General features: G+C 30.1%; 1 protein-coding gene across 1 annotated transcript; it reads right to left on the bottom strand.

Annotated features, from left to right (window-relative positions):
- Positions 1-10,947: 10,947 nt before the first annotated feature.
- LOC112795592 (oligopeptide transporter 7) lies at positions 10,948-23,292 on the bottom strand. The gene is made up of 7 exons (XM_025837601.3): positions 22,784-23,292; positions 22,209-22,681; positions 19,971-20,068; positions 15,106-15,675; positions 13,327-13,582; positions 13,040-13,222; positions 10,948-11,630 (listed from the first exon to the last, which is right to left on the bottom strand). Exons 1-7 carry the CDS (start codon positions 22,818-22,820, stop codon positions 11,025-11,027), a joined length of 2,223 nt encoding a protein of 740 aa, XP_025693386.1. The 5' UTR covers positions 22,821-23,292; the 3' UTR covers positions 10,948-11,024.
- Between the last annotated feature and the right edge of the window lie 1,819 nt (positions 23,293-25,111).

Here is a 25,111-nt window from a genome sequence, read left to right as displayed (position 1 = left end):
ATGATGATAGATCTAAAAATGAATGAGTGAATATAGATGTAATATTTATCTCGTCCCATGCATGGAATGTATTTGAAGTCTGAACATTTATATCCTCCAAATCTTCCTTGTATTTGAACATGAAAAAGTATGAGAAACTAATATATATTTTATACGAAGTATATAATGGTTAAATTGAAATTATAATTAAATTAGATATAATTAATTAATTTTAAGTAATTTTTAATTTAAAATAGGAATTAAATTATAATTCTCTTCCGTTATAAAATCAAATTAAAATTATTTAATTAAATTAGAGACAATTAATTAATTTTTAGTAATTTTTAATTTAAAATTTAAATCAAATCATAATTTTGTCAGTTATAAAATTAAATTAGAATTATTTTTCTTTCTTAATAATAGGATTATCTCCCTTATCTCCCTTTCTTAATACTCTGTGAACTTCTTTTCTCATTTTCTTTTCGAAACAAAACTCTGTATAATATCATCACGGTTATCAGTTGTCATCGGACATCGCGCTAATATTCTTCCAACTGCCGTCTTGTCTGCACAAATAACCGTACGTACTTAAGGAGAACGCGTATATTGTGTTAGATTTATAAGTTTGTATACTATTCTTAGAACATAAATCACAAGATATTTTTGAAGGTGGATACTACCATGAAGATTTTACTATTGTCTTCATATGAAGATACTTCTTTTTTACCATTAGATGATAAAATGTATGGTTTGATTTTGATGTGTTGCAAAAGTGTTATTTTTTTTAAAGTGTGGCTAAACAAACAAAGTACACTTTTAACACAAGAATCTTCATAAAAAGATGTTTTTAGCATCTTCATTTGAGTAGTTGCCATTTTTGAATTACCCTCGAATTTAATGTCAAAATTTGTGGCGGATTTCCTGAAGAAAATTTACCCGGCGGATCATTTTTTTAAAATAAAAACAAACAACTAAAAACAAAAAATATTTTCACAACACCTACTAACCATTTATATTTCTTTCGAATATACACAAGTTGTTCAAATTAGACATGTAAAAAAAAAACAAAAAAAAACAAAAATTTTCCAAGAAGATGGCAACAATTATATATTAAAAGAATGTTGGGCGTGCACGGAAGCTGTGATGGAAGCTTTTGGAAACCATGAAACCGAAACCCAGGCAGAGTGCCCAAATCCCCATGTCCATGGCTTTCCTGAGTACTTCCAAATCCATTTCCAAGTGCATGGCCGCTTCTTTTATTTCTGGATTAGCTCCATCATCAGCACGAAGCTCTGCCTCCTCTGGAATGTCCTCTAACTTTGACTTCTTCTTGATCATATTTTTGTTGTTACAAACCGTCTTAGCAGATTTTGTTGCAATAGAAACCCAAATCTCCGCCCCTAAAATTGAAGGGATCACCTCGCACTTGTCCTCTCCTATCCTTATAGCCCCTTTCAAGAGCTTGGTTTTCCCATCGAAGAGTTGAAACCTCATAACGTTGGTCGTGGCTCGCACATTCTGCTTGCTTGCGTATACAAATTCATGATTGGGAAGCCGTATCCTACGGAGAGAAATGGTAGTAGCTGCTGGATTGAGGAGGAGAGTCAGGAAATCGGGTTCGTGGTCTTGGAATTCGAAGAGTGAAGGGTGAACGCGAACATAGAACGCTGTGATTGTGAGTGGATCTGAATGTTGCGGATCCTTTGAAAATGATGGGTAATTGGGTGACCTACACATGATGAAAGATTATTGGATGAGTTTGAAATAAGAAGAGTAAGCCATGGGGGGTGGTGTTTATATATTTGTTTTTTCCTTTTTGGGTTTGGTTGTTGGTTTAATGTGGTGTTGGCTATGAGCACCATGTTTTTAAGACCCGTCGCCCATAGGGCTTTGGGGTCAGTCCATGGTTTTCTTTGTTTTGTCTGGAAGAGTTGATTCTGCTCTCTTTTCCAGCAAAGTGGAAACTCGCCAGGCACACGGATTTTTCAATTTTCAAATGGTCATATATTATTATTTTTTTATAGACTTGATAACATATTATTAAATAATAATTTAGAGATAACTATTAATTTAATATATGAAAGATTTAGTATTAGATAATTTTTTTAAAATTTTTTATCTATTTAATATAATTTTTTTTGTTAATATTTGAATAATTAATTAAAACATATAACAAAATTTGGTCTTTGATTCTTTTTTATTTTTTAAAATAAAATTGATCATTTACATTCATTTTTTTATAAAATTTTTTGACATAAAATTATTAAATTTTAAAAATGAAAGGTCTTTTTTTTAATGATGCTTATAAAAAATTTTATTAAAATATGATCTTTAATTTTTTAAAAAATATATTTTTAATATATAACTCTTTTTATCGCGTTTTTAAATTTTTGAAATTTATTTATTGTTAATATTTTTTGAAATTATTTTTATCAATAATTTAAACTTTTAAATATCGTTTTTGTAGTTTATTTATATTATATTATATTATATTATCTATTTAGTTACTTAATATCCTAACAAATTATTTTATCCTATGAAAGTGATTCGTTAGATCGAGATTGAGGACTATAATTCATCTGCTATAATTCGGATATCATTTTAAGTTTGAATTCTAAACAATTCTCTGAATATTATAGATTCGTTACAAATCTAGTAATCATTCTCATTATTATGAATCAATAATTACTCATGACCGACTACGAAGGATCAATAGTTTTACATTATATTCTACTTATCTAAAGAACTACTCACACTAGTAGAGCTATGTTTTTTAGATTAAGATGTTGAAATTTTTATGAGATTATTCATGTTAAACTATTAAAAAAATATTTAAATGTAAAAACGTACTTGAATTTATAAATATGAATCATGATTGAAAGAATTTGGATTTTGTAGTTCTTTCGATCTTCCTCAATCAAAATCTGTGGCTGGATTGCAACTTCTCTAATGTAAAAAGAGTTGTTGAGGCAGTTTTGGTATATTGAAAACTGAAATGCTGAATGCACTATTTATATTTGAGTATGGTACCTATTAAATCCTACAACCCAAATAAAATAGTATCTAAAGTACAAAAGATAATTATCTAAAGAACAAAAGATAATATTCGATTTTATTCTCATTTAATTCCAAACCAAAAGTAATTATGACTTATTCAATTTAATATTTATGGAAAAGTATATGGAACCAATTAATAATTAGCCAAGAATGGAACAACATAATTAATTATAATTAATTTTATTAATTTATAATTTAATTTGTTTTTTAAATTATTGTTGACCACGTTCAAAACATGAGGGAAGATAAGCTAGTGATAAGAGAGAATCACGGAACATATGCTTTGATTATTCATTAGTTGGTTCCATATAATTAATTATGTTTTATTAATGCGTAATACATGAAACATAGAAATTATATCCAAAACCATCCAATTTACAAGAAAAAGAAATATCCGTGTGCCTATCAGTAACAACATCCGGTTAAAGTCACCGGTGCCTCTGGTTTACCAGTTGGCTGATTCTTGGCTTATATAAAGTTGGTTCCCTAGCATTGTTGAATATTTATAGCAATAAATGAGATCTCCTTTATATAAGTCATTTAATTTGAAATAGTATAATTTGTGATTATAATTAATATATGTATTGCCCACAAATAAATTAGAAAATTAAATAATTTCCTAACAATCTCCTACTTGGGCTGCACATATATTCTTTCTTGAGATAATCACATCTTATAAACTTTATGCGCGCATCTGAATATTATTTCCCTTATTACTTTAATAATCTAGTCTGTCTCATATATTAGATATGGAATTACCGCAACTTTTATCACATTAATATCGTGACTCAACCACCATAATCACCATCCTAATATATTTAACGACATAGATCAAATTTGGATGAGTAATATGAAAATTACATGCCAAATGATCTCATGCATGTCTATTTCCAGCTAGTCTAACTTTAAAACTTTATGGAGATCAAACACAAAACAAATATTACAAAATGAACATTTCACATAACATGAAATAAATCATCAACTTAATTCTGCAGAAAAATAATTCAATATCTGTCATAAGACATATAACATAAAATAAACTCTCACTAAACCAAGGCATCACAAATATTGACACCCATTCGAGCAGTGTGCTCATGAAAGACTTTAGAGATCAATGCCTTGGTAATGGGTCTGCTAGCATATACTCTATTCCTATATGTTCTACAGAAGTCTGTTTTTCTTAAACTTTCTCATTTACAACTAAGAACTTGATGTCTGTATACTTCAATTTTGTCAAGCTATTATTGTTGTTGGAGTATAGTACTGCTGACTTATTGTCACAAAATATTTTTAATGACCTTTCAATGTCATCTACTATATGAAGCTCAATGATAAAGTTTCGCAACCATATGCCATGAAATCGAAATTAGAGTATCCAATGATCTCCAAATTTTTCTGATTTTCGATAAGTAAGCATGTAATCTTTTTTTTCTCTTTAAATAACGCATTACGCATTTAACAGCTATCCAATGATCTATGCCAGGATTGCTCAAGAATCTACCCAACACTTTTACTATAGATGATATATCAGGATGTGTGCAGACTTGAGCATACATTAAATTCCTTAGCGCTGATGCATAATGTTTATCATGCATTGCTGTCTTCTCAATATCATTTTAGGCATTGCTTGAGACTAAACTTGTCTCCTTAAGCGACGAGTGTGTCCATTGGTCTACAACTTTCTATGACATATCTACTTAAAATCTTTTTTATATAGTTCTTTTGTGATAATCCAAGAATACCTTGAGAGCGATCTCTTAGTATCTCGACTCCTAATACAAAAGAGGCATCACCAAGATCTTTCATTTCGAATTTGTTCGATAGAAATTTCTTAGTATCATGCGACAATCCTATATCGTTACTGGCAAGTAGAATGTCATCAACATATAAGACAAAAAATATGTATTTACTCCCACTAAACTTATGGTATACACATTTATCTATGATATTTACCTCAAAACTATATAAGGTAATGACTTGATTAAACTTATGATACTATTGACGGAAAGCTTGTTTGAGACCATAGATGAATTTTCTTCTTTCTCTGTTGGATCTCCTTCATGACACTTTTTGAGGTTATTGAGCTTGCTGTATGGATTGGGATTGAAAAGGATTCTCATTATTTTTCTGTGCTGTAGTAGTATCTTGAGCAACAACGATATTCTCATTGTTCTCTTATACTGTAACTGGATCTACAGTAGAGTTTTTATTGTGCTCTTGTACTATAACTGTGTCTTGAACAATAATAAGTACAAAGACCAGACCATTATCAGTTATAGAACTTCCATCAAAAGCAACATTCTTAATATTTTCTTCCCCCCGAACTCAACATCCTCAACAAATCTCGCATTTCCCGTTTTAAAAATAAATCTTGATGCAGGATTGTAAAACTTATACCCCCGTGAACGCTCAGCATAACCAACAAAGTAGCAACTAATTATTCTTGAGTCCAATTTTTTTTCACGCGGCCTATAAGGTCGCCCCTCAGATGAACATCCCAAAATATGCAAATGCTTTGTATTCGGCTTTTTTCCAGTCCAAATTTCATAAGGGGTTTTATTAACTGCTGTAAGGCCCACATCGGTTGGGGAGGGGAACGAAGCATGCCTTATAAGGTTGTGGATACCTCTCCCTGGCATGACGCGTTTTGACGAGTGAGTGTGGGGGGCTTCGGCTAGCATCCCTATCGTCAAAGACAAAACCGTGAGGCCTTGTATGCCAAAACGGACAATATCGTGCTAGCGGGTGGTCTGGGCTGTTATAACTGCTTTGCTTGGCACCCTATTAAAGATGTACACTGCAGTCTTTAAGACTTCTCTCTAGAGTGATTCAGGAAAGGAAGGATAACTAATCATACTTCTCACCATATCTTTAAGAGTTTGGTTCATTCGCTCTGCAACATCATTCATACTAGGTTTGCCTAGCATGGTGTATTGCGGAATAATACCACACTCCTCTAGGAAAAGAGCAAAAAGCCCAGGACGTTGCTCACCTGAACCGTCATATCTTCCGTAGTATTTACCATCACAATCAGATTTGACAGCTTTAATTTTCTTCTCAAGTTGAAATTCAAATTCAACTTCAACTTGGAAAGACTTGAAAACATCCAAGGCTTGAGACTTTTCATGAATTAAATATAGATACCCGTAATAAGAGTAATAATCTATGAACATAATAAAGTACCGTTGTCCATTCCAAGAGACAGTATGGAATGGGCCACATATATCGATATGTATCAGTTCTAAGACATCTTTAGCTCTCTCGGCACCTAATTTCCTTTCGTTTGTCCTTTTTCCCTTTATGTACCCAATGCAGACTTCAAAGTCTACCAAATTTAGAGGTTTATGAATTTCATCCGACACGCGCCTCTAAATTCACTATTTAGAGATGTGACCAAGGTGTTTGTGCCATAATGATGTCGAATTCTCATTTAGTTTTCGTTTTGTACCTGTTTGCAGTATTTCATTTTTATAGGAATTCACATTAATCCTATATAGATTATCCACCAAATGACTAGAGCAAATATTATTCAAATTATAAAAGAGACTGACTTTATTATTTCTGAACGAACAGAAAATAACCTTATTTGTTCAAACGAGAAACAGAAACTAAATTTCATCTAAATGACGGTACATAAAATGTCTCTAATAAATCCAAGTAAAATCCACTCGTGGAACATAATCTAGAGGTTCCTAAAGTTTTGGCTGCAACTATATTGCCGCCTGCCACATAGATGTATCTTTAAGCATCACTTGATGGTCAGCTCCACAGGCAACCCTGCATAGTAACACTTACATGAGTAGTAGTAGCAGAATCTACCCACCAAGTATCAATAGGTGGATAACTTAAACTAGCCTCAAAACAAACAAAAGTAAGAATTATACTCTTCTTTACACGCTAGGTGACATATTTGGTACAATCTTTTTTTATGTGTCCCACCTTCTTACAGAAGAAACAGGTTGAAACTTGATCCTGTTTTTCAACCTATTTCTTAGCATTTTTCTACTGAGAAGGCACATCTGCAGTAGTATTACGTTTTCTTTCATACTGAGAAGATGAAGTTATGTGAGCACTTTCAATCTTATCTTACTGTAGCCTCTCTTCTTCTTACACATAATGAAATATAAGCTCATTTAAGGACCAGGTGTCTTTCAAAGGATTATAACTCACTTTGAATTGCCCAAAGTGTGCAGCAAGGGAGATCAAAATAAAATCCACGAGTAAATCTTTAGACAACTCTAACTTTAATGCTTTTAACTTTGAAGTAAGATAAGACATTTCTATAATATACTCCTTTATGTTCCTTTTAGCTTTATACCTCACGGAGACAAGTTTGCTCAAAAGGCTACTTGCTTCCGCCTTTTCATTCTTAGCAAAGAATTTTTCAACATCTTTCAGGAACTGTTTGGCATCTTTATCCCCAGTAATTGAGCCCCGAAATGCCTCAAGAATTGAGCGTTTCATGATCATAATGCTCATTCAATTGGATCTCTCCCACTTCTCTATTTTAACCTCATTGAGATTTTTTGGAGTGAAAATGGGTTTTTTCTCTCGAAGAGTTATATCCAGATCCATACAACCGAGAACAATCTCCACAATATCCTTCCAAACTTTAAAATTTGAACCATTCATCATATGAATACTGCTAATTTGTGCAGAAAAATTTGTAGCTGAAGTCATGGTTTCTAGATTAGAACAAAAGAAACATACAGTAAACACTAGTTAACTAATGGGAAAATTTTCATATTAAAATCTCTAGAACAACATTAATTTTTAATCTTTTGACAGAAAATTAACTGTAAGTGATACTCTCATTGCGGTAATCAAATATTGTCAAAATTCCTGTCACACATTAAGCCTTTTTTTGGACCGACTTAATGTGCACATGAAAACTCAAACTTCGCAACCTATTTATTACCGCATATATTTTCTATTAATTGGCCAAATAATAACCTTCCTTTGAGCCGATTATTAACCGCATAATTAATAGAAAATAAACAAAAGTGTGCAATGCTTATTATTTGGCCAAACAATAAACTTTATTTTGGCCGATTATTGTCCGCATAAATAATAAGCATTACTTTATTCTTAATTAGTTACCTAAACATGTATTTACCATCAATATGTGTATATAATTCGGCCAAATATAGACATTCCTTTGGGCTGACCAATATTTGCATAAATTATATATCACCATATTCCTTAGGTTTTAAATAAATCAATTTTCACAAAAGAGACTACTTTGGCAGCATAATGGTCAATCAATTCGTTCGAAAACCAAATCTTTATAAAATGAGTGGGTATAATAATTCAAATTGTTACTAGTTTTCTTATGTAACAATAAAAAAATTCCTTAAACCGCACAAGGAATTAAATCTTAAATTCTTAATGGTGTATTTTCAGACCTTAAAAAAATGATTATAACTGAAATAAATTCTTGTGTCAGAAAATTGTGATCACTTAAAATTAAAATCAATCATTATAACTCTATCACTCACATATTATTAATGTGTATATATAATTTGGCCAAATAAAAATCTTCTCTTGAATCAATTAATATTCGTGTAAGTTACATACATAATAATCTTTATATTCCAAAAGAAATTATTAATTAGTTTTACACCAAATTAATGGCACATATAATTAAATCTGAAAGGGATAAGTATTGTTTTGATCCCTCACGTTAAGGGTCGGAATCGAACCCGTCCCTTATGTATATTTTGATTTAAAATCATCCTTAAAGTCGTATTTGAATTTAAAATCGTCCTTTTTAAAAAAATTTTTAATTTATTTCTAAACTACTCCTAAAATAAAAAATATATAAAATTAAAAAATAAAACGCGTGGCCGGGGGGGGGAGAAAAGGGTTTACGAAGGGGGAGGGGAGGGAAAGGGGAAGGGGAAGGGGGGAGGGGGACGGCGGGGGGACGGCACCGACGGCAAAGAGAGGGAGGAGAGGAAGTGGAAGAAGCCGGAGAAGAAGTGGGTTCAGGGTGGGGGAAGGGGAAAGGCAGAAGGGAGAAGGGGGAAAGGACGCGGGGTGGGGGTGGGGGTGGGAGGAAGGGGAGAGGGGGAGGAGGACGGTGGAGGCGAAGTGGGGAAGGGGGAAAGAACGCGGGGTGGGGTGGGGGTGGGGGGAAGGGAAGAGGGAGAGGAAAAGGGGGAAGGGGAAAGGGGGAGAGGGACGGCGAGCCACTGCCGTTGGAGTCTGCCTGCCGCCTCGCCTCGCCGCCTCCACCTTGCCGCCTCGCCTCGCCGCCTCCACCTTGCCGCCTCACGTCGCCGCTTCCGCCTCACGCCTTGCTTCTGCTTTCTTGTTTTCTGTTTCTATTTGGTGTTGTTTATGTTTCTGTTTTGGTGTTGTTTCCTGCTTTCTTGGTGGTGGTCTTGATAGTGGTTGTGGTTGTGGTTGTAGTTGTGTTGGTGTTGGTGTTGATCTTGGTGTTGGTGTTGATGGTGGTGCTGGTGGTGGTTGTAGTAGTGGTTGTGGTGGTAGTGGTGGTGCTGGTGGAGGAGGTAATTATGCTGATAGTGATGAGGGTATTTTTGTCTCAAAAAAAATTAAAAGGACAATTTTAATACGAAAAAAAACGTTAAGTATGATTCTAAATTGAAAATTACGTTGGGGAAGGGTTCGATTCCAACCCTCAATGTGAGGGACTAAAAAAATCATAGTACTACTATATACTAATGTTTAAGAATAAATCAATTATTATATCAAATTAAAAAAATTGGATACAGTAAAATATATATATATATGCGCGGCCAATAATATGTATATACACACAATAATATTAAAGCCATACCAAAGCCATAATAAAACCATACATATATGTACAGTAGCACACCCATAATATACGTATGTGTATAAAGAATTACAATCCAGGACATTTGCATTAAAAAAAAAATTAATCCTTATGTTCGTGCATCAGTATCAGTCATATATGATATGCATATACACATATATATCGATCAAAAGAATTATAAAAAATTAATATTTTTTATGATTAAATTATGATGGCTCTAATACTATTTGTTGAAATTTTTTTAGAATTTTTTGACGCAAAAAATATCCATGTTAAATTATTAAAAGAGAAAATACTTGAATACGGAAGCATATCTAAATTCATAAACATGAATCATAATGAAAAGCATTTGGATCTTGTGGTTCTTTTGATCTTTCTCAACCAAAGGCTTCTGTATTTCTAGGCGGTTGAATTGCGACTTCTCTAATGAGAAAAGAGTTGCTGAGGTAGCTTTGGTATATTAGAAACCGAAACACTGAAGGCATTATTTATATTTGAGCATGACACCCATTAAACCCTAAAATCCAAATAAAATAGTATCTAAAATATAAAAGATAATTATCTAAAGAATATCCAATTTTATTCTTATTTAATTTTAAATCAAAAGTAATTATGACTTATTCAATTTAACATTTATAGTAGTTACTAAAAAAAATTTAATATTTATAACAATAAATAAAATCACCTTTAAATAAATTATTTAATTTAAAATAACATAATTTATAATTATAATTAATATATATATATATATTATTCATAAATAATATAAAATTTATTAAAAAATTTATTTATATTGACTTGAACGTCAGCATTTTTTTTGTAGGTATTTACACTTTATTTGTATTTTCAATATTTACAAAGTATATATACCTCGTCTTAAAGGAAGTGGTCAAGCTCAAGACGAGTTATGCACTTATGCTTCGATAAGAGTTAATCTCAATGATTATTGATCTAGGAACACGCACATAATATATATATATATAAAGCATAAATTAATAAGTATTAATTAAATAATAATAAAAAATATTAAAAATGATTGTGTTCAAATTTTTTTTTAAGTAAAAACTCAAATATAAATAATTTTATGTGAAGTTAACAGATAAAAATTAATAAAATTATTATTTAATAATTTTTAAATATTAATTTTAAATAAAGTTAACTACACATAAATTTTCGCTTCTCTTTAAAAAGGGATCGGACAACCAGGAACGTAAACACCTTTTGCAGTCGGGCAGTGAGCTAAGGGACAACCGTCAAGGTCGTTGCCCCACCAATTAATACTAATGTCCTCTAATCCTAAGCAAAGATACAAAAGCACTCCCATAAATGCAAGGCCTGCATCCAAGGCTCCAGAGAGCACATAATTGTGGCGTTGCCACCATTCTGGCTTGTACCTGTACACAACAAATCCAGAGAAAAATCCAACAATGATCCAACTTGTGTAGTTCACCGCCGTTGCCGGCGGCATCATCCCCGTGGCACCTATCAACACAGGCATGTTGATGAGCCTAATCCACTCCTGTTGTGGGAACGCCCTCACAGCGAACCATACGAGTAAAGGAGCAATGGCTCCACCCAAAAAGAACCAATTTATTTGAGAATAAATTCCTTGGTCTCCAAAGATTCTTTTTGGACCAATCAAACCCCAAATCACTGAAGCATCGTAAAATACTGTGTCGCCTGGACAAGTCCAAACAGAGGACGTGTCTTGACATATGTCTGGGATTGTTTCCATTAACCACCATGCAGTAGTCAAATATACAAGAGCTGCGATGATCGTTCCCACCACCTAATCAAATTCACCACATTCAAGACATTAGTAACCATGTGTCTCTATTTATTTTTCGAATATTGAAAAACTCTAGATCCAAAGATCTAAATCCAATAAAACTACCGAATCATAACAGCTGTATCTCAGTCTTCTGTTTAATGTAAAGTAGGAGACAGAAATTGAAATAAGAATAAAATTTTCATTTAATTTTCACAAAGAGTAAAATTAGAATTAATTAATTGAAATAAGGATATTTTAAGTATAAAATGTTATTAAAGTTTCCGTCTCCATCTCTAAAAATTTTAGTCTCCTATGTTCTTTTTTTTAAGTACTGAAATACTAAAATTTTGAAGATAAAGACAGAAATTTTAATATCAGTAACCAACAAATATGATATTCAGTTTTTCCGTCTCTATCTCAATACCTTAAAACAAACACTACCTTAGAGATTATTAAGTTTGGATTAATTAAGGTATGTTACAAGAGTGTGAGTCTCTTGAAATTAGTGTTTATAAACAATTTTGATTATAATAAAAATTTTATTATTATTATAGTGGAGACCGAACATAAATTACATTGCACTTTGTCGTCGAACCATAATATTTTGTAGTATTACTCTTTTATATCATTAATCTCTGTAATTTTCATTTCTTTTTTGTTCTACTAATGCGGGACAAAAAATAAAAATAAAAATAATTTCATGAATTTTGTATACTGCACAATTGGTTTTATTTAGAGTCGTCAAAATGGGCTAAACCTATCGGCATAATTTGTTTATCCATTTAAATGGGTGGGATTTGCCTCTAAAATTAAACTCGTTTAAATTTTGGGCTAAACGGGTGAACCTGATTAACCCGAAAAAAATGACGAATTAAACGGGTGGCCCGTTTATTTTTTTATACATTTTTTTTCAAAAAAAGTAGTATTTTTAGTCGATATTTCTCCCGATCCGACAAAAAAATATGACCCAACAACTAAAAAAATATTATTTTTTAAAGATTTTTCACCTAAAAGTGATATTTTTTATCAAAATATTTTTCAAAAAATAAAATAAAAAAGATAAATAGGTTGGCCCGTTTAACCATCAGGCTGACCATAAATGATCTGGGCTAAAAAATTATGACCCACAAACAAAGCGAGTTTAAATGAGCCAACCCATTTAACCAGTAAAGCTCAATGAACTGAGTCTAAATGGGTTGGACTAATTCGTTTGACAGTCCTAATTTTATTAAACACTAAAAAGATTTTTTGATTCAACCTCCTTCTTAACTTACTTCGAAACCTTGAATAAATTTAAATATAGGTTAATTTTAACTAAATTTAGTTTGAATTTATAAATTACAGACATTTCGTTCTTAGGTGCAAGGAGCAATATTTAAATAGTTACATATGCATGTAAATGTCTAGAATCAAGGCATAATGTGTACCTGTGCCATGAACATGACTCTGGGAGGAATCTTCATGTAGTGACCGAGCTTAAAGTCTTGCAAGAAAGTGATGGCTTGTGTCATGCTGATGTAACCATAAACCTTGAAGCACATGTTAGCCACTGGGTATCCCGGGTAGATATATCCTATCATGTACTCCGTAATTATGTTCAGCCCCGGCGTCTGTAATAATAACCAAATAAAGCTTAGAGAATTATTGTTAATTAAGTGTTGACTAAAAATAATAATATTTACTGGCTATATAGTATTTCTTTTTACGAAACAACCTGATTTGTGATTGCTGTAATAATCCCAATTGGAAGAGTGAAAAAGATTGCAATGGCACATGCGAGGAAAACACCCCACCAAGGCAGTTGTAGCTGTTCATTGTAGTACTCGCAAGCAAAGACGGTGGCAGCAATTGTCACAATGAGTATGGACACAAACCACCACTCTGGAACCTGCTTGTACCTCCGCATAAGCTTGGTGTGTATGTCCCTTTTCTTTTCCTTAAAACTTGATCTGCTTTGTTCCCAAAGTTCTCTGCATTTTCAATTCCATATATTTCAAATCTACTATATACTTTATCAATAACTTATTGCATACCTGAACGCCACTTAGCTCTGATTTGTCGATACAAATATTTTTTCAAGAATAAATTACCATTTGTATTTATATAGACGTTGACAATATATTTATATACTATCTGTGGTTATAATTGTCGTTTTATTTTTATATGGATATATTTGTCAACGTCTGTATTTTTTATAAGTACCATTGATAATTTATTCTATTTTTTCATGTATAGGTAAAATAATATAATGGAAAAAAAAAATATTTAACTTTAGAAGTGCACTGACGACAATAAAATTTTAGCATTAAGCCAACCAAGATTTTAATATAATTAAACTACTAAAATGTCATAAAAATATTGTATTTGTTAATGATAAAAGTGTTTTAAAAAATTATTTTTTATAAGTATTAAACGAATTTTATTTGACAAATTATTTGTGTATTTAATTCAATTTTTTTGTAATAATTTTTTTTAACTATTTAAAAAGTTTATACAGAAAATCATACAAAAATTTGATATCTAGAATTTTTTATTTTTTATAAAATATTTTTGGTCACTGAAAAAAATTATAAAAAAAATTTTATATGGTGTAAAATTACTAAATTTTAAGAATAAAAGATGTTTTTTTTTTAGTCATACTTATGTATATTTAAAGTTTGCCTTTAAAAATATTTTGAAGGAATTTTTGTCAGTAAATTAATAGTCTAAGGACATTTTTCATAATTTACTCTTGAACATATATGATTTCATTTTGGATCATTAATAGCATCATATTTAGTTATCCACATTTGTTTATTGCATTTTAAATAATAGTATTTACAATAATATATATGTAAACTATGCCATTGCAGAGAAAGAAAAATATTTCATAGTTGAAAAAGTATATCTAGTAGTGCATAATACATGACATTGTATACAATTAGTAAAAATGTTAAAAATAATCAACAAAGTAAAGAAAATTGGGATAGAAATGTTATCATTTTTTAAAATATTCTATTATTTATTTACATGTTAGGTATAAAATTTAAATAAAAAATAAAAGTAAAATTAAAACCAAGTGAATATCATGATCTAGAATAAATGCCTGGAAAAATGTAAAATTCAATTATAATTAACTTCATATAAAATTAATAATTAAAAATTATTAAATAATTTAATAAAATTTAAAATAGCTTTTGATAATTATTTCAAAAGACAACGAAGTCTTTGACAAAAAATTACCTAACTCGACTCTTGAACTTTATTTTTATGGGACTGATTAGCTCCTGTGTCCAAAAAAAGTCAATATTATTTTTTTTGCACAACTCAAAACAACAAAAGTTCAGAGTCGGATTTAGTATTTTTTTTTCTTAGAGTCTTCGTTATCATCTCAAGATAATTATCAAGAATTGAATAGAATATTCATTCTAAATTTAATTAAATTATTATTTAATAATTTTTAATTATTAACTTCACGTTAAATTAACTTAATTGTAGAAAAAAAAGACAGTACCTTCCGTGGAAGAGAGCAACATGCACAATGGTAGCAGTTAGTGCAGCAAAGCCCACACCATAAGTCATGGCAAAGAAAGTGCTGAGGTGGAGTCGTCCTTGTCGCTCGTAAGCAGCTATGTCCAAGTGAAAATTGGAATCAATTATGGCTGTGATGTTGTAAATTGATCCATTCGCTGTGAACAGTTCGTCGGAGAAAATAGGGTACGTCTTGGCATTATAGGCATTGAGCCAATAACACAATGGAGTCAGAATGTACATCACAAACACGAATCCCGCGGCAACATTGGCAGTGGCAAACCATGGGCTTGCAAGTGGGCTTCCCAAGTAGGCCGAAATAGTAGACCAGTCAAATCCAATGGCACCAATGCCGAGCCCGTAAAGGCCTGACCCGAGCTGTTGGGCCAACACGTTGTTTGGAAATAGCCAGCATAGCCAAGAGAGAGAGGTTAACATTTGGAGTATGTAGCCTGGGAAAACATAGTAGGAGAAGCTGCATAGAAAAGCTATGATGAAGAATTGCGATCGGGTTAACCCTCCCTTGGTTCGTTGCTCCTTCTCATGCAGTGCCCTGTGGGAAAGATATCCAAAAAAAATAGTTGAGTCAAAATTCAAAAGTCAAAACTTATTGGTTAGCAAATAAAGTTTAATTTAAAAAAGAAATACAGGTATTATCTGTCAATTTATTATTAATAATAATTAATTATTATATTTTAATTATAATTAGTATTAATATGTATAAACAGACACATTCACAAAAATATTTTTATTAGACATTGTTATAAAAAAGACATTTTTATTAGACACATCTATAAAAATATTTCTATTAAATATAACTATAAATAAAAATTAGCAGAAGTTGGTAAAATTTTTGTTGATTATATAGCGGGATTGTAATTTTAATACACTGACAGTATAGTGGTACAATTACATTCATTAGTTTGGATAACTATTATATAGTCAATGTGAAATATAGTTAATTTTACTAATGTGGCATTATGTAATTAAATACACGTGTAAATTTATTTTATACTCTCTGAGAGTGTATTAAAATTAAATTCTATTAAATATATATTAAAAATGGAATTAACATTTATTTATTTTTTTGGATTGAAATGAGACTGGCATCTATATATAACAATATATAATGACAATACATGAGTTTGGTGTTCAAAATTTTTTTCCAATATTATCTTTTCTAATTAACTTCAGTCATTCAGCTTAAAAAAACTTCTACCAATTTCTCTCACCTTATATCTACTAGCGGCTCAACGGGCACTTTCAGCCACTTTTCTATTGTTTTTAAAAAATTAATTTTTATTTTTAAAATTATAAATTTCATAAAATAATTTAAAAATTAAGAATAAAAATTATTTAAAAATAATATAAAAATTTTATAAGTTATTTAAATTTTAAAATGTATAAAATTTATAAATTTAAATTAAATAAGATATTAAAAAATTTATTATATTATTATTATGCGTAATAAAATCAAGATAAACATTTATAAAGTAATTATTTATAAATATTTTATAAGTTTATTCATTTATTTTTTTAACGGTCTTTAATTTGAAGTAAAGATAAAATATTATATTTAAAGTATTCTTTATTTTCATGCATAATTTTAAATTTATATTATTATTATTATATTTTTATTGTATCACACACTATTATTTACTTTTACTATTATTTTCTATACATATGTCTGTCATTGTCTCACTGCAATTGTTATATTGCCTTGTTAGGCATAGTAATTTCTTCTGGCGGGACGGGTATCCGCGGGAATTTACCCCACCTGAGAACGAATTTGGGGAGGAATTTTACCCTGCGGGAACGGGGGCGGGGACCCGTTAAATAAATGGAGTGGAGGCAAGGATCGAAGTCCTGCCCCGTGGGTATCCGTGCAATACCGTATGTACAAAATGACAAAAATACCTTTATATATATATATATTAGTTTCATATGAATGTGTGAAACCCTAAATCTCAATTTCATTCACTCAGCGTCGTCACTTTCTCTAAGCCTTTCTTCTCAAATTCACAAATCCTCTCCAGTCTTCACCTCTCCTCTCACCGTGGTCCACCACCCTCGTCCCTCTCACCGCCGTGTTCCCCTTTCTCACTGCTTCTCTCCTTTCACTCTCAAAGTCACCGCAGAACCATCGTCTTGCATCTGAGAAATTTGGCCGAGGAGAACATCGCCGTCGCGTCCTGTCGCGTGCCTAACCCAACCCGAGGAGAATCGTCAAAGGTAGAAGCGTTGACGTCTTCGTCACGTGAGAAGCAGAATTGTCGCCATTTTTGTCGCTTTAAAAAAGGGTTATCTTCGTCGCCATTCAAAAAGGTCGTTGGAGGCAAAATTGTGTTTGTTGCAGTCCAATCTTCGTCGCTATCGTTGGTCGCCATAGCTGCCATTCCTTCCACTAACCCAGCCTCTTTGATTTCTGTAATTTTTATTTACCTTAAACTTTTGTTAATTACTATGGCATTGTTGAGATTTTCTAAGTTAGCCTCTGTGATTTTGTATTAGTTGCTGCCTCTGTGTTAATGATAGATTTTTTTACCTGTGATTATGCTTCATATGAGTTTGTTTAATTGAATCTATAGTATTTGTTAGTCAATCAATTTTGCAGTGGCTAAAGAAAATTTGGTTAATTTGATTGAGGATATTCGATAATAGATAACTGAAAGTTTGAATTTTTCATTGATGATTGTTTTTTTCTTCAAGTTTTTCCTATTTAATGATGTTTTATTGTACATATTAATTAAACTATATTTTATTATTTCATGTTATATGTTTTGAAATAACGCGATTATACTATAAGGATGATATTAGTTTTCATAACTAATGCAAATCTTCTTACTATTTTGTTTGTTATTTAAATACTCTCCATAAAAAAAATTACTTAAACTAAAACACAATATAAAAACAGATATTACTCAAATTATCACTTGAGAAATTTAATAAGTTGATGGTGGTGATTCTTTTTTGTTTGGTATATATAGTAAAAAATCGATATATTTAAGAGTAAAAATCTTTAAAATAAAATTATAAAAAAATAAATTTTTTTGAATAACCAAATAAATATCTAAATTTTTTTCTCTTTTTTTATTTTACTATTTCAACTCTTAAAATTTATCATTATTTTTTTCTCTCTTTTATTCTTCTGTAATTATTTATTGACTATCCCGATGTTTATACTTTTCTTCACTTAATATTTTATATGTATGTTGATTTATATAAGATTTTTGAATTTTTTTTGTCATTTTTAAAGTGTTATTTACTTTTAAATGTAACTGAAATTAATAACTTAATATGACTTGATAAATTGTTTTGCTTTATTCATTATAAAATTATGATATTATCATTACTATTTGCCCATTTAACTAATTATAAAAATAAAAAATTTATTTTTTTGAAATTTTAGAAAATATGGATGTAATGACTTTTGAGTTAATAACTTGATTTAAAGATTATTTTTTAAATGAATATTGATTGGAAATAGAAAAATATTATAAATAATAAAAAATAAGTGAATGATATATATGCTAATTTAGATAACCAAAATAAAATAAAATAATTAACAAAAAAATTAGCATATATATCATTCACTTATTTTTTATTATTTATAATATTTTTCTATTTCCAATCAATATTCATTTAAAAAATAATCTTTAAATCAAGTTATTAACTCAAAAGTCTATCTTTTGTTTTGTAGTACAAAATTAATATATAATAATATAATAAATCGTAATGTTCTGATATAAAAAATATTAAATTTTTAAAATAAAATAAAAAATGTGAAATTTTATACATTAGATAATTTAAAAAATATTTATTATAAAAAAGTTAAAAATATTCTGACTTAAAAAAATTATTTAATAAAATTAAGAGAGAGAAAAAAGTTAAAATTTTTTAATTAATAAAAAAAATTATTACTATTAACTTATTAAATTTGAGTAATATTAATTAATAATTAAATTTTTTTTTAGAATTTGTTTTAGAATAAGGGTATCCAACTCTTTAATAATATTTTTTTATTTTAAAAAATATTAATTTTTACCACACTTATCCAAAATAATCATGAAGAATGCTGTCACTATTTTCTTGGTCACGTATACAATAAATTAAACAGAAACAAAATTCTTCTAACGACAAGTTAATTTTATCTATGGTTAATAATTTTTTATTAGTTTTATACTTTGGTCCATTTAGTTAAAAATAGTTAATAAATGGATTATTATTCACGCAAAAGTAATAATACTAAGACACTACGTAAATAATGGCCAAAGTATATATGAAATAAATCACTTAATCAATTTTTTAGTTCAATAGTCATCTAAATCACTATCATCAGCTCATCCGTCAAAGAATTTTAACATTGGCAAAATTACTCGTATGGTTTCATCATAAATCACTTCCGTCACTATATCTACAACCCCCTCCAACCCACAAAAAAAAAAAAGGAAACGGAAAAAGTAAAACGCTTCCATCAATTGATGGTAAGGAGTGTTAGAGGGTTAGTAATTTTTTTATTTGTAATTATCAAGTAATTATTAGTGATATTTTTAATGGTGTCAGATTTCATCTAATCATATATAATTATTTATTTTTCTTTTATTAATTATATACTGATCAAAATTTAATAAAATTGTTGGCCTCCTAAACTTTTTCTTCATGCGTTTCCTACCATATATTATCCAAGAGATGCTCAATATGCACGTTCACTTAATTAGAACAGTTAGTTATCGAATTAAAATAGGTAGGCCTCCGGTTTTTTCCACAAAATATAAATTGGTATATCTATTGTTTTTTGGTGACTATATAAATTGGTATATGTTACTGTTATGGTATATATTTAATTACCTGAAGAGTGAAACTTGTACTAAATTCGCTGGCCACCACATGGCTGCTGGCTCCACAAGGTACCTCCTATATATGCCGGCCCATCCGAATCCTAATACCTGCCGTTCATTAAGGTAGTGTTTGGTGGAGAGATAGAGACAGAAAAAATGAGACTGAGAGATAAAGATTAAAAGACAAAAATTAAAATAAATTTTAATATTTTGTTTGATACAAAATAAAAGATAGAAATTGAAATAAGAATAAAACTCTAATTTAATTTGTACAAAGGGTAAAATTGAAATTAAGTAATTGAAATAAGGGTATTTTAAGTATAAAACGTTATTAAAGTTTCGGTCTCCATCTCTAAAAATTTTAGTTTCATGTGTCCCTACTTTTTGGAATTACTGAAATACTGAAATTTAAGTATAAAACGTTATTAAAGTTTCGGTCTCCATCTCTAAAAATTTTAGTACCAATCTCTAAACTAACAAACATGATATTAAATTTCAGTCTCTCAGCCTCTATCTCAGTACCTCAAAACAAATGGTACCTGAGAGTTAGGTTAATACTGATTTCTATTCACCATAAATTCTACACATAGTTTCACCCTCATCTCATTCATTATTGCCTTTTGTAATATTTTTATATATTCATGCCTATAAAAAGAATTAATTATTAATTTAATATTTAAGAGATTCAGACATAGACAAACCAATTTTAAAAGATATTATTGATAAGAAAAATTCTGAAATAATTTAAAATTGGACAAACCTATTCATCATTTGTTGAAATTCATATCCAATAAGTATAATGCTAAGGACCACTGAAGTTAAAAGATTTGACTAATTTTAAAAGCAATTACTGAACTAATATTTTAGATTAATTTAATCAATGCTTAATTTTGATAGCCAGATCAATAATTTATCTTTAGAATTAGTCAGATAATCCAATTTAAGTGACCATCTCACCATAATGCTCATCGAAAATGAGCTTTGATAAATTTTAACGTACGTTAAACTTTAAAATTATTCAAAAAAAATTATTTGTCAATATCGTTTAAGATTTTTTTTTGGTCAATACCAGAATTATTTGAACACCAAACTAATAGTTAGCTCTTATAAAAAAATTACAATTGATAAAATCATGTTGTGTAGGATTCAAGGTGAATCCAAGCATATTAAGTTTTTAATATATTTGTTTTGTATTTATTAAATAAAAATATTTAAAATTTTTTACTGATAATAAATTTATCATATATTTTAAGAACATATGTTAACTAAACTTATTTTTTATTTAGAAATATTAAATTGGGTTTCAGATCAAAGTTTTACTAATCTTGAATTATTTTACCTATGCGGTCACAGTTCGGTCAGCAGTTATATAAACTTTTTTTTTTTTTTTAAATAAGAGCCAAGCAGGCAAAACAGCAAACTTTTCAGCTATATCTTTCCAGATGAAAAAAATTATTAAAAAGGTTAGGTGATAAGTGTGATGCAGGTGTTACAGCTACAAGTCACAACAAATTAAAAGAGACGAAACCAACTACAAGTCATGAAGTTATGTGCATTTATAATTTCGATAAGAGGAAGTATATATAGCCAATGGAGTATATGTATAATGTGTATAATAGGTGTTTAGGAATGTTTGATTCAGTCGTAAGATATCAGATGTTTATTATTTTTGGTATCTAGATAGTTATTTTGGATAATATGGATGTATTGTGTTTGAGACATTAGTAATATTTTATTTTGGATGTTTGTTTTAATTCATATTAGACTAAATAAATAGTTCATTGTACAAATTATAGAGATACTTTATTGACTCTCTAGAAGAATTCTTTCAATAATACTAAGGAGACAAAAGAAAGACAAATAGAATTTGTCTTATTTAGTATTTATTAATCGGTACAATAATTATAAATATTAAATAAAATAAATTTTAATTAATTTTGATTAATTTTTTTTATTATCAAAGTATAATTTTATATAGATTGTGATGTGAAAGTCAATGTAATTAACTGATCACTGATGTTGAGTTGACCATGATTTTTAAAGCACAAGACTGATTTTACACATTTTTCGAAATATTAATAACCTAGTCGTGTAATTATGAGCTTAATTATGTATACGTATAAATTGTGAAACAAAATGCTGCATTGTGCCAATTTCAATTTCATACTCAATAATAAATAAAGCAAAAATCGCAATAATACAGATAAAATTAGATAGAGTTGACCTTTTTTTGAAATAATTGACCTACCTGGGTGGTAACGATCACAAGGAAGGCAACAAAGAAGGAGATGTGCTTGCGGTAAAAGATTTTTACAGCGGTAACAATATGAATGGCGTAGACAGTGCCAGCACCAGAGTTGGCAAAGATAGTGATGAGAACGTGCTCCTTCACGTTGAAGGGCCCAGGGTTTAAGGTGAATTCCCAGCGCTTCCCTTTGAAGAAGACGCGCTTCGTGATCTTGGAAGCCATGAGCTGCCCCAACGGTACCACAGCTATCTGCGCCGAGATAGCCGTGATGCTGAGGGGTTCCGTTCGGTACCAAAAGAATTGGTTGAGGAATGATAGCAGCACGCAGGAGAGGCTTCCAAGGACCCACATTCGGAACGTGAGAACCGGGAGGGAAGGATCGTCGCTGGTTGGCACCGTTAGCGCCACTTGTTCTATTGCTGAGTTTTCATGAAAAGTCTCTTCTTCTTCCGTCGAGGATTGCTCCCCGCTGACTGTATCACAAGACAAACAAATTAATCTAAAGTCGGAAAATGAGAATATTACTATTGGTGTTTGGTGATGATTCGAATGACAATGAGATTTCAGATGCTTACGGAGAGGGGATGTGATCTCGTTGGAGGGTTGCTCCATGCGTTCGTAGCAATAATAGCTTGATTTTCTGGTCAATCTGAGCGTTCTACTACATACAAACTATAAACAAGAGAGTAATCAAATAGTTTTTTTTTTTTTTTTTTTTTTTTTTTTTTTTTTTTTTACATGCTGGAGGAGAAGAATTGGATCGTGGTGGACTCGTGGGTCACGAGAGAGTCATCAGTGATTTAGTTGCATAGGGGGGAGGGAATGAGAAACACACCAAACAGGAATATATAGTTATTGTAAAAATATAGTAAACTGCATTGTGGTGTTCATTTGCACACGTGATCAATCTTAGATATTTTGTTTATTATATTTTTTTAATTTCACTAATCCAAATAGGAAATATAGATTCAACTTGTTCGTTTAATTTCCAACTAATTCAATTTAAACTCCGGAATATATATGTTAAGGTGTCTTAAAATATCTTGATGTAATAAGGAACTACTCTCCAACTTCAAGGTAGTTCTTTTAAAAAAACTAAGGTGACTTGAATGTAGTTTCGTGTCAACTTCAAACGATAATAAGAAATATTTATGAGGAATTTTGATGTCTATATTAATAAGAATTTTAACCAATTAAAATAAAATTAGGATTAAGAAATATCTAAAGTTAATGAGATATTTATATAAAAAGTGATGATTTAATTATTATGGTAAAATCTTTTTTCTTGTAATAATGGATTGGTATTCTCCTAATATTTGGAGAGTTATCTTACGTAAAAGTAGTTATTAAGTTTATAGATATCTCTTCAGAAGTAGTGAATGACAAATCTTTGTTTGCCACACAGGTTGTATCAATTGTGGGTTACCGTGGTCCGACTAAGTCGGTCAGTGGATACATGTTGATTATAATTCTATTGGATTGAATAAGAAAGTTTATTAAGCTTCCTTAAAATGGTCTAATATTTTCTTGGCTCCATGCTCACTAAAACAAAAAAAAAAAATTCATCACAATCCTAGTTTCATTTTTCACCTTTCACCTTTTATCTTTCTTTCTTTTTATTTTCCGTCGCACCGTTATCTTTGTCATCATCAACGAATCTCAATGTCACCGTCTTTTTTTTCTGTCGTGTTGTTGTTGCTATGTCATGCCCTCCTCGTCAAAAGTGTCACGGCTGCATCGCGTTGTTTGTCGTCCATCTTTACTGTCGTGCCTGAACACGTCCGTTATCGTGTCAACGCCGTTTCTTTTATCTCTATTGCTTAGTGCCTCCTCTTTCGATTATCTTGCGCCATCGAACCGTACCACTCCAAAAGTTAGTAGATGTTTCTTTTTCGGTTCTGTGGATGTTTCTTTCCTGTTCCGGATTCTAAAATTAGATAGAAGGCTTCATAAGAAATTAGATATTTCTTTTATTCGAGATTAGAGGTTTCTTTTAGTTATACTATTTGTCTTTTCTATTCAAAAGTGAATGTTTCTTTTCTCATTCTTTGGATGTTTTTCTGGCGGAGGTCGACAATGACAATAGCTTGAGAGAAGTTGAGACGCGATCGCAGAAGTTTACATGAACGAGAACATTGATACGATACAAAAGAGGTATAGACACGATTAGGGATAGTTACTTTACTAATTCTTATTATTCAAAATTCCTTTGTTACTAATTATTCAAATTTTAACTCTTAACAAAATTTAAAATTAATACTTATTAAATAAAATTTTTAAAGTTGACTGATTTAAGCATTTGATCTTATACTTTTTTCTAATTGGTCTAATATAAACAATGATTTGAGCACTTGGATAAATGAAAAATTTTTAAATTTCTGGGTTTAAATTTTTTATTATTAATCTTTATTTTATTCTGATTTATAAAATAAAAGTCATTGGATAAATAAAAAATTTCTACTAATCTGTTAATTGTTAATATGACATTTAGCATGAAGAAAATATTTAAAAAGTATTGAGATAAAATTTATGGTATTACGAGTGTTGCTGCTGTTTTAGACTCTAAGTACAAGATGATTGGAGTTGAGTTTTAATTTGAAAAAATGTATTTAGATCCAACAGAATGTTTTAAGGAAGTTGATAGAATTCATCAGTTATGTAATGAGTTGGCTAATGAATACACTCAAAAATTGAGTTTTGTTATGTCACATGATGGTGTTGATATTGGTACAAAAGAAGTTGATGAAAGTGAAAATATAAGTCTATTTGGCAGTGATGATTATATGGTGTATTTAAAAGAAGAAAAATGATAAGGAATTCATACATGAATGTTGAGTTTGATCATTATCTTGAGGAGGAAATTCATCCTCCAAATGATCCTCTTTAATATTTTGAAATGGTGG

The sequence above is a fragment of the Arachis hypogaea genome, chromosome 4 (genome assembly GCF_003086295.3).
Source record: "Arachis hypogaea cultivar Tifrunner chromosome 4, arahy.Tifrunner.gnm2.J5K5, whole genome shotgun sequence".
Lineage (NCBI taxonomy): Eukaryota > Viridiplantae > Streptophyta > Magnoliopsida > Fabales > Fabaceae > Arachis > Arachis hypogaea.
The sequence above is the reverse complement of the archived record's forward strand: the minus strand, read 5'-3'. Positions and strand labels throughout refer to the sequence as shown.

Bases quoted from the DNA above. Each gene is read 5' to 3' on its own strand.
- LOC112795592 (XM_025837601.3), bottom strand. From the start codon at position 22,820: ATGGAGCAACCCTCCAACGAGATCACATCCCCTCTCC. The intron at 13,583-15,105 runs GTACTGTCTTTT...TTGAAAATGCAG, and splicing joins GTTGCTCTCTTCCACGGAAG to AGAACTTTGGGAACAAAGCA. The intron at 13,223-13,326 runs GTTGTTTCGTAA...TTATTATTACAG, and splicing joins TTACAGCAATCACAAATCAG to ACGCCGGGGCTGAACATAAT.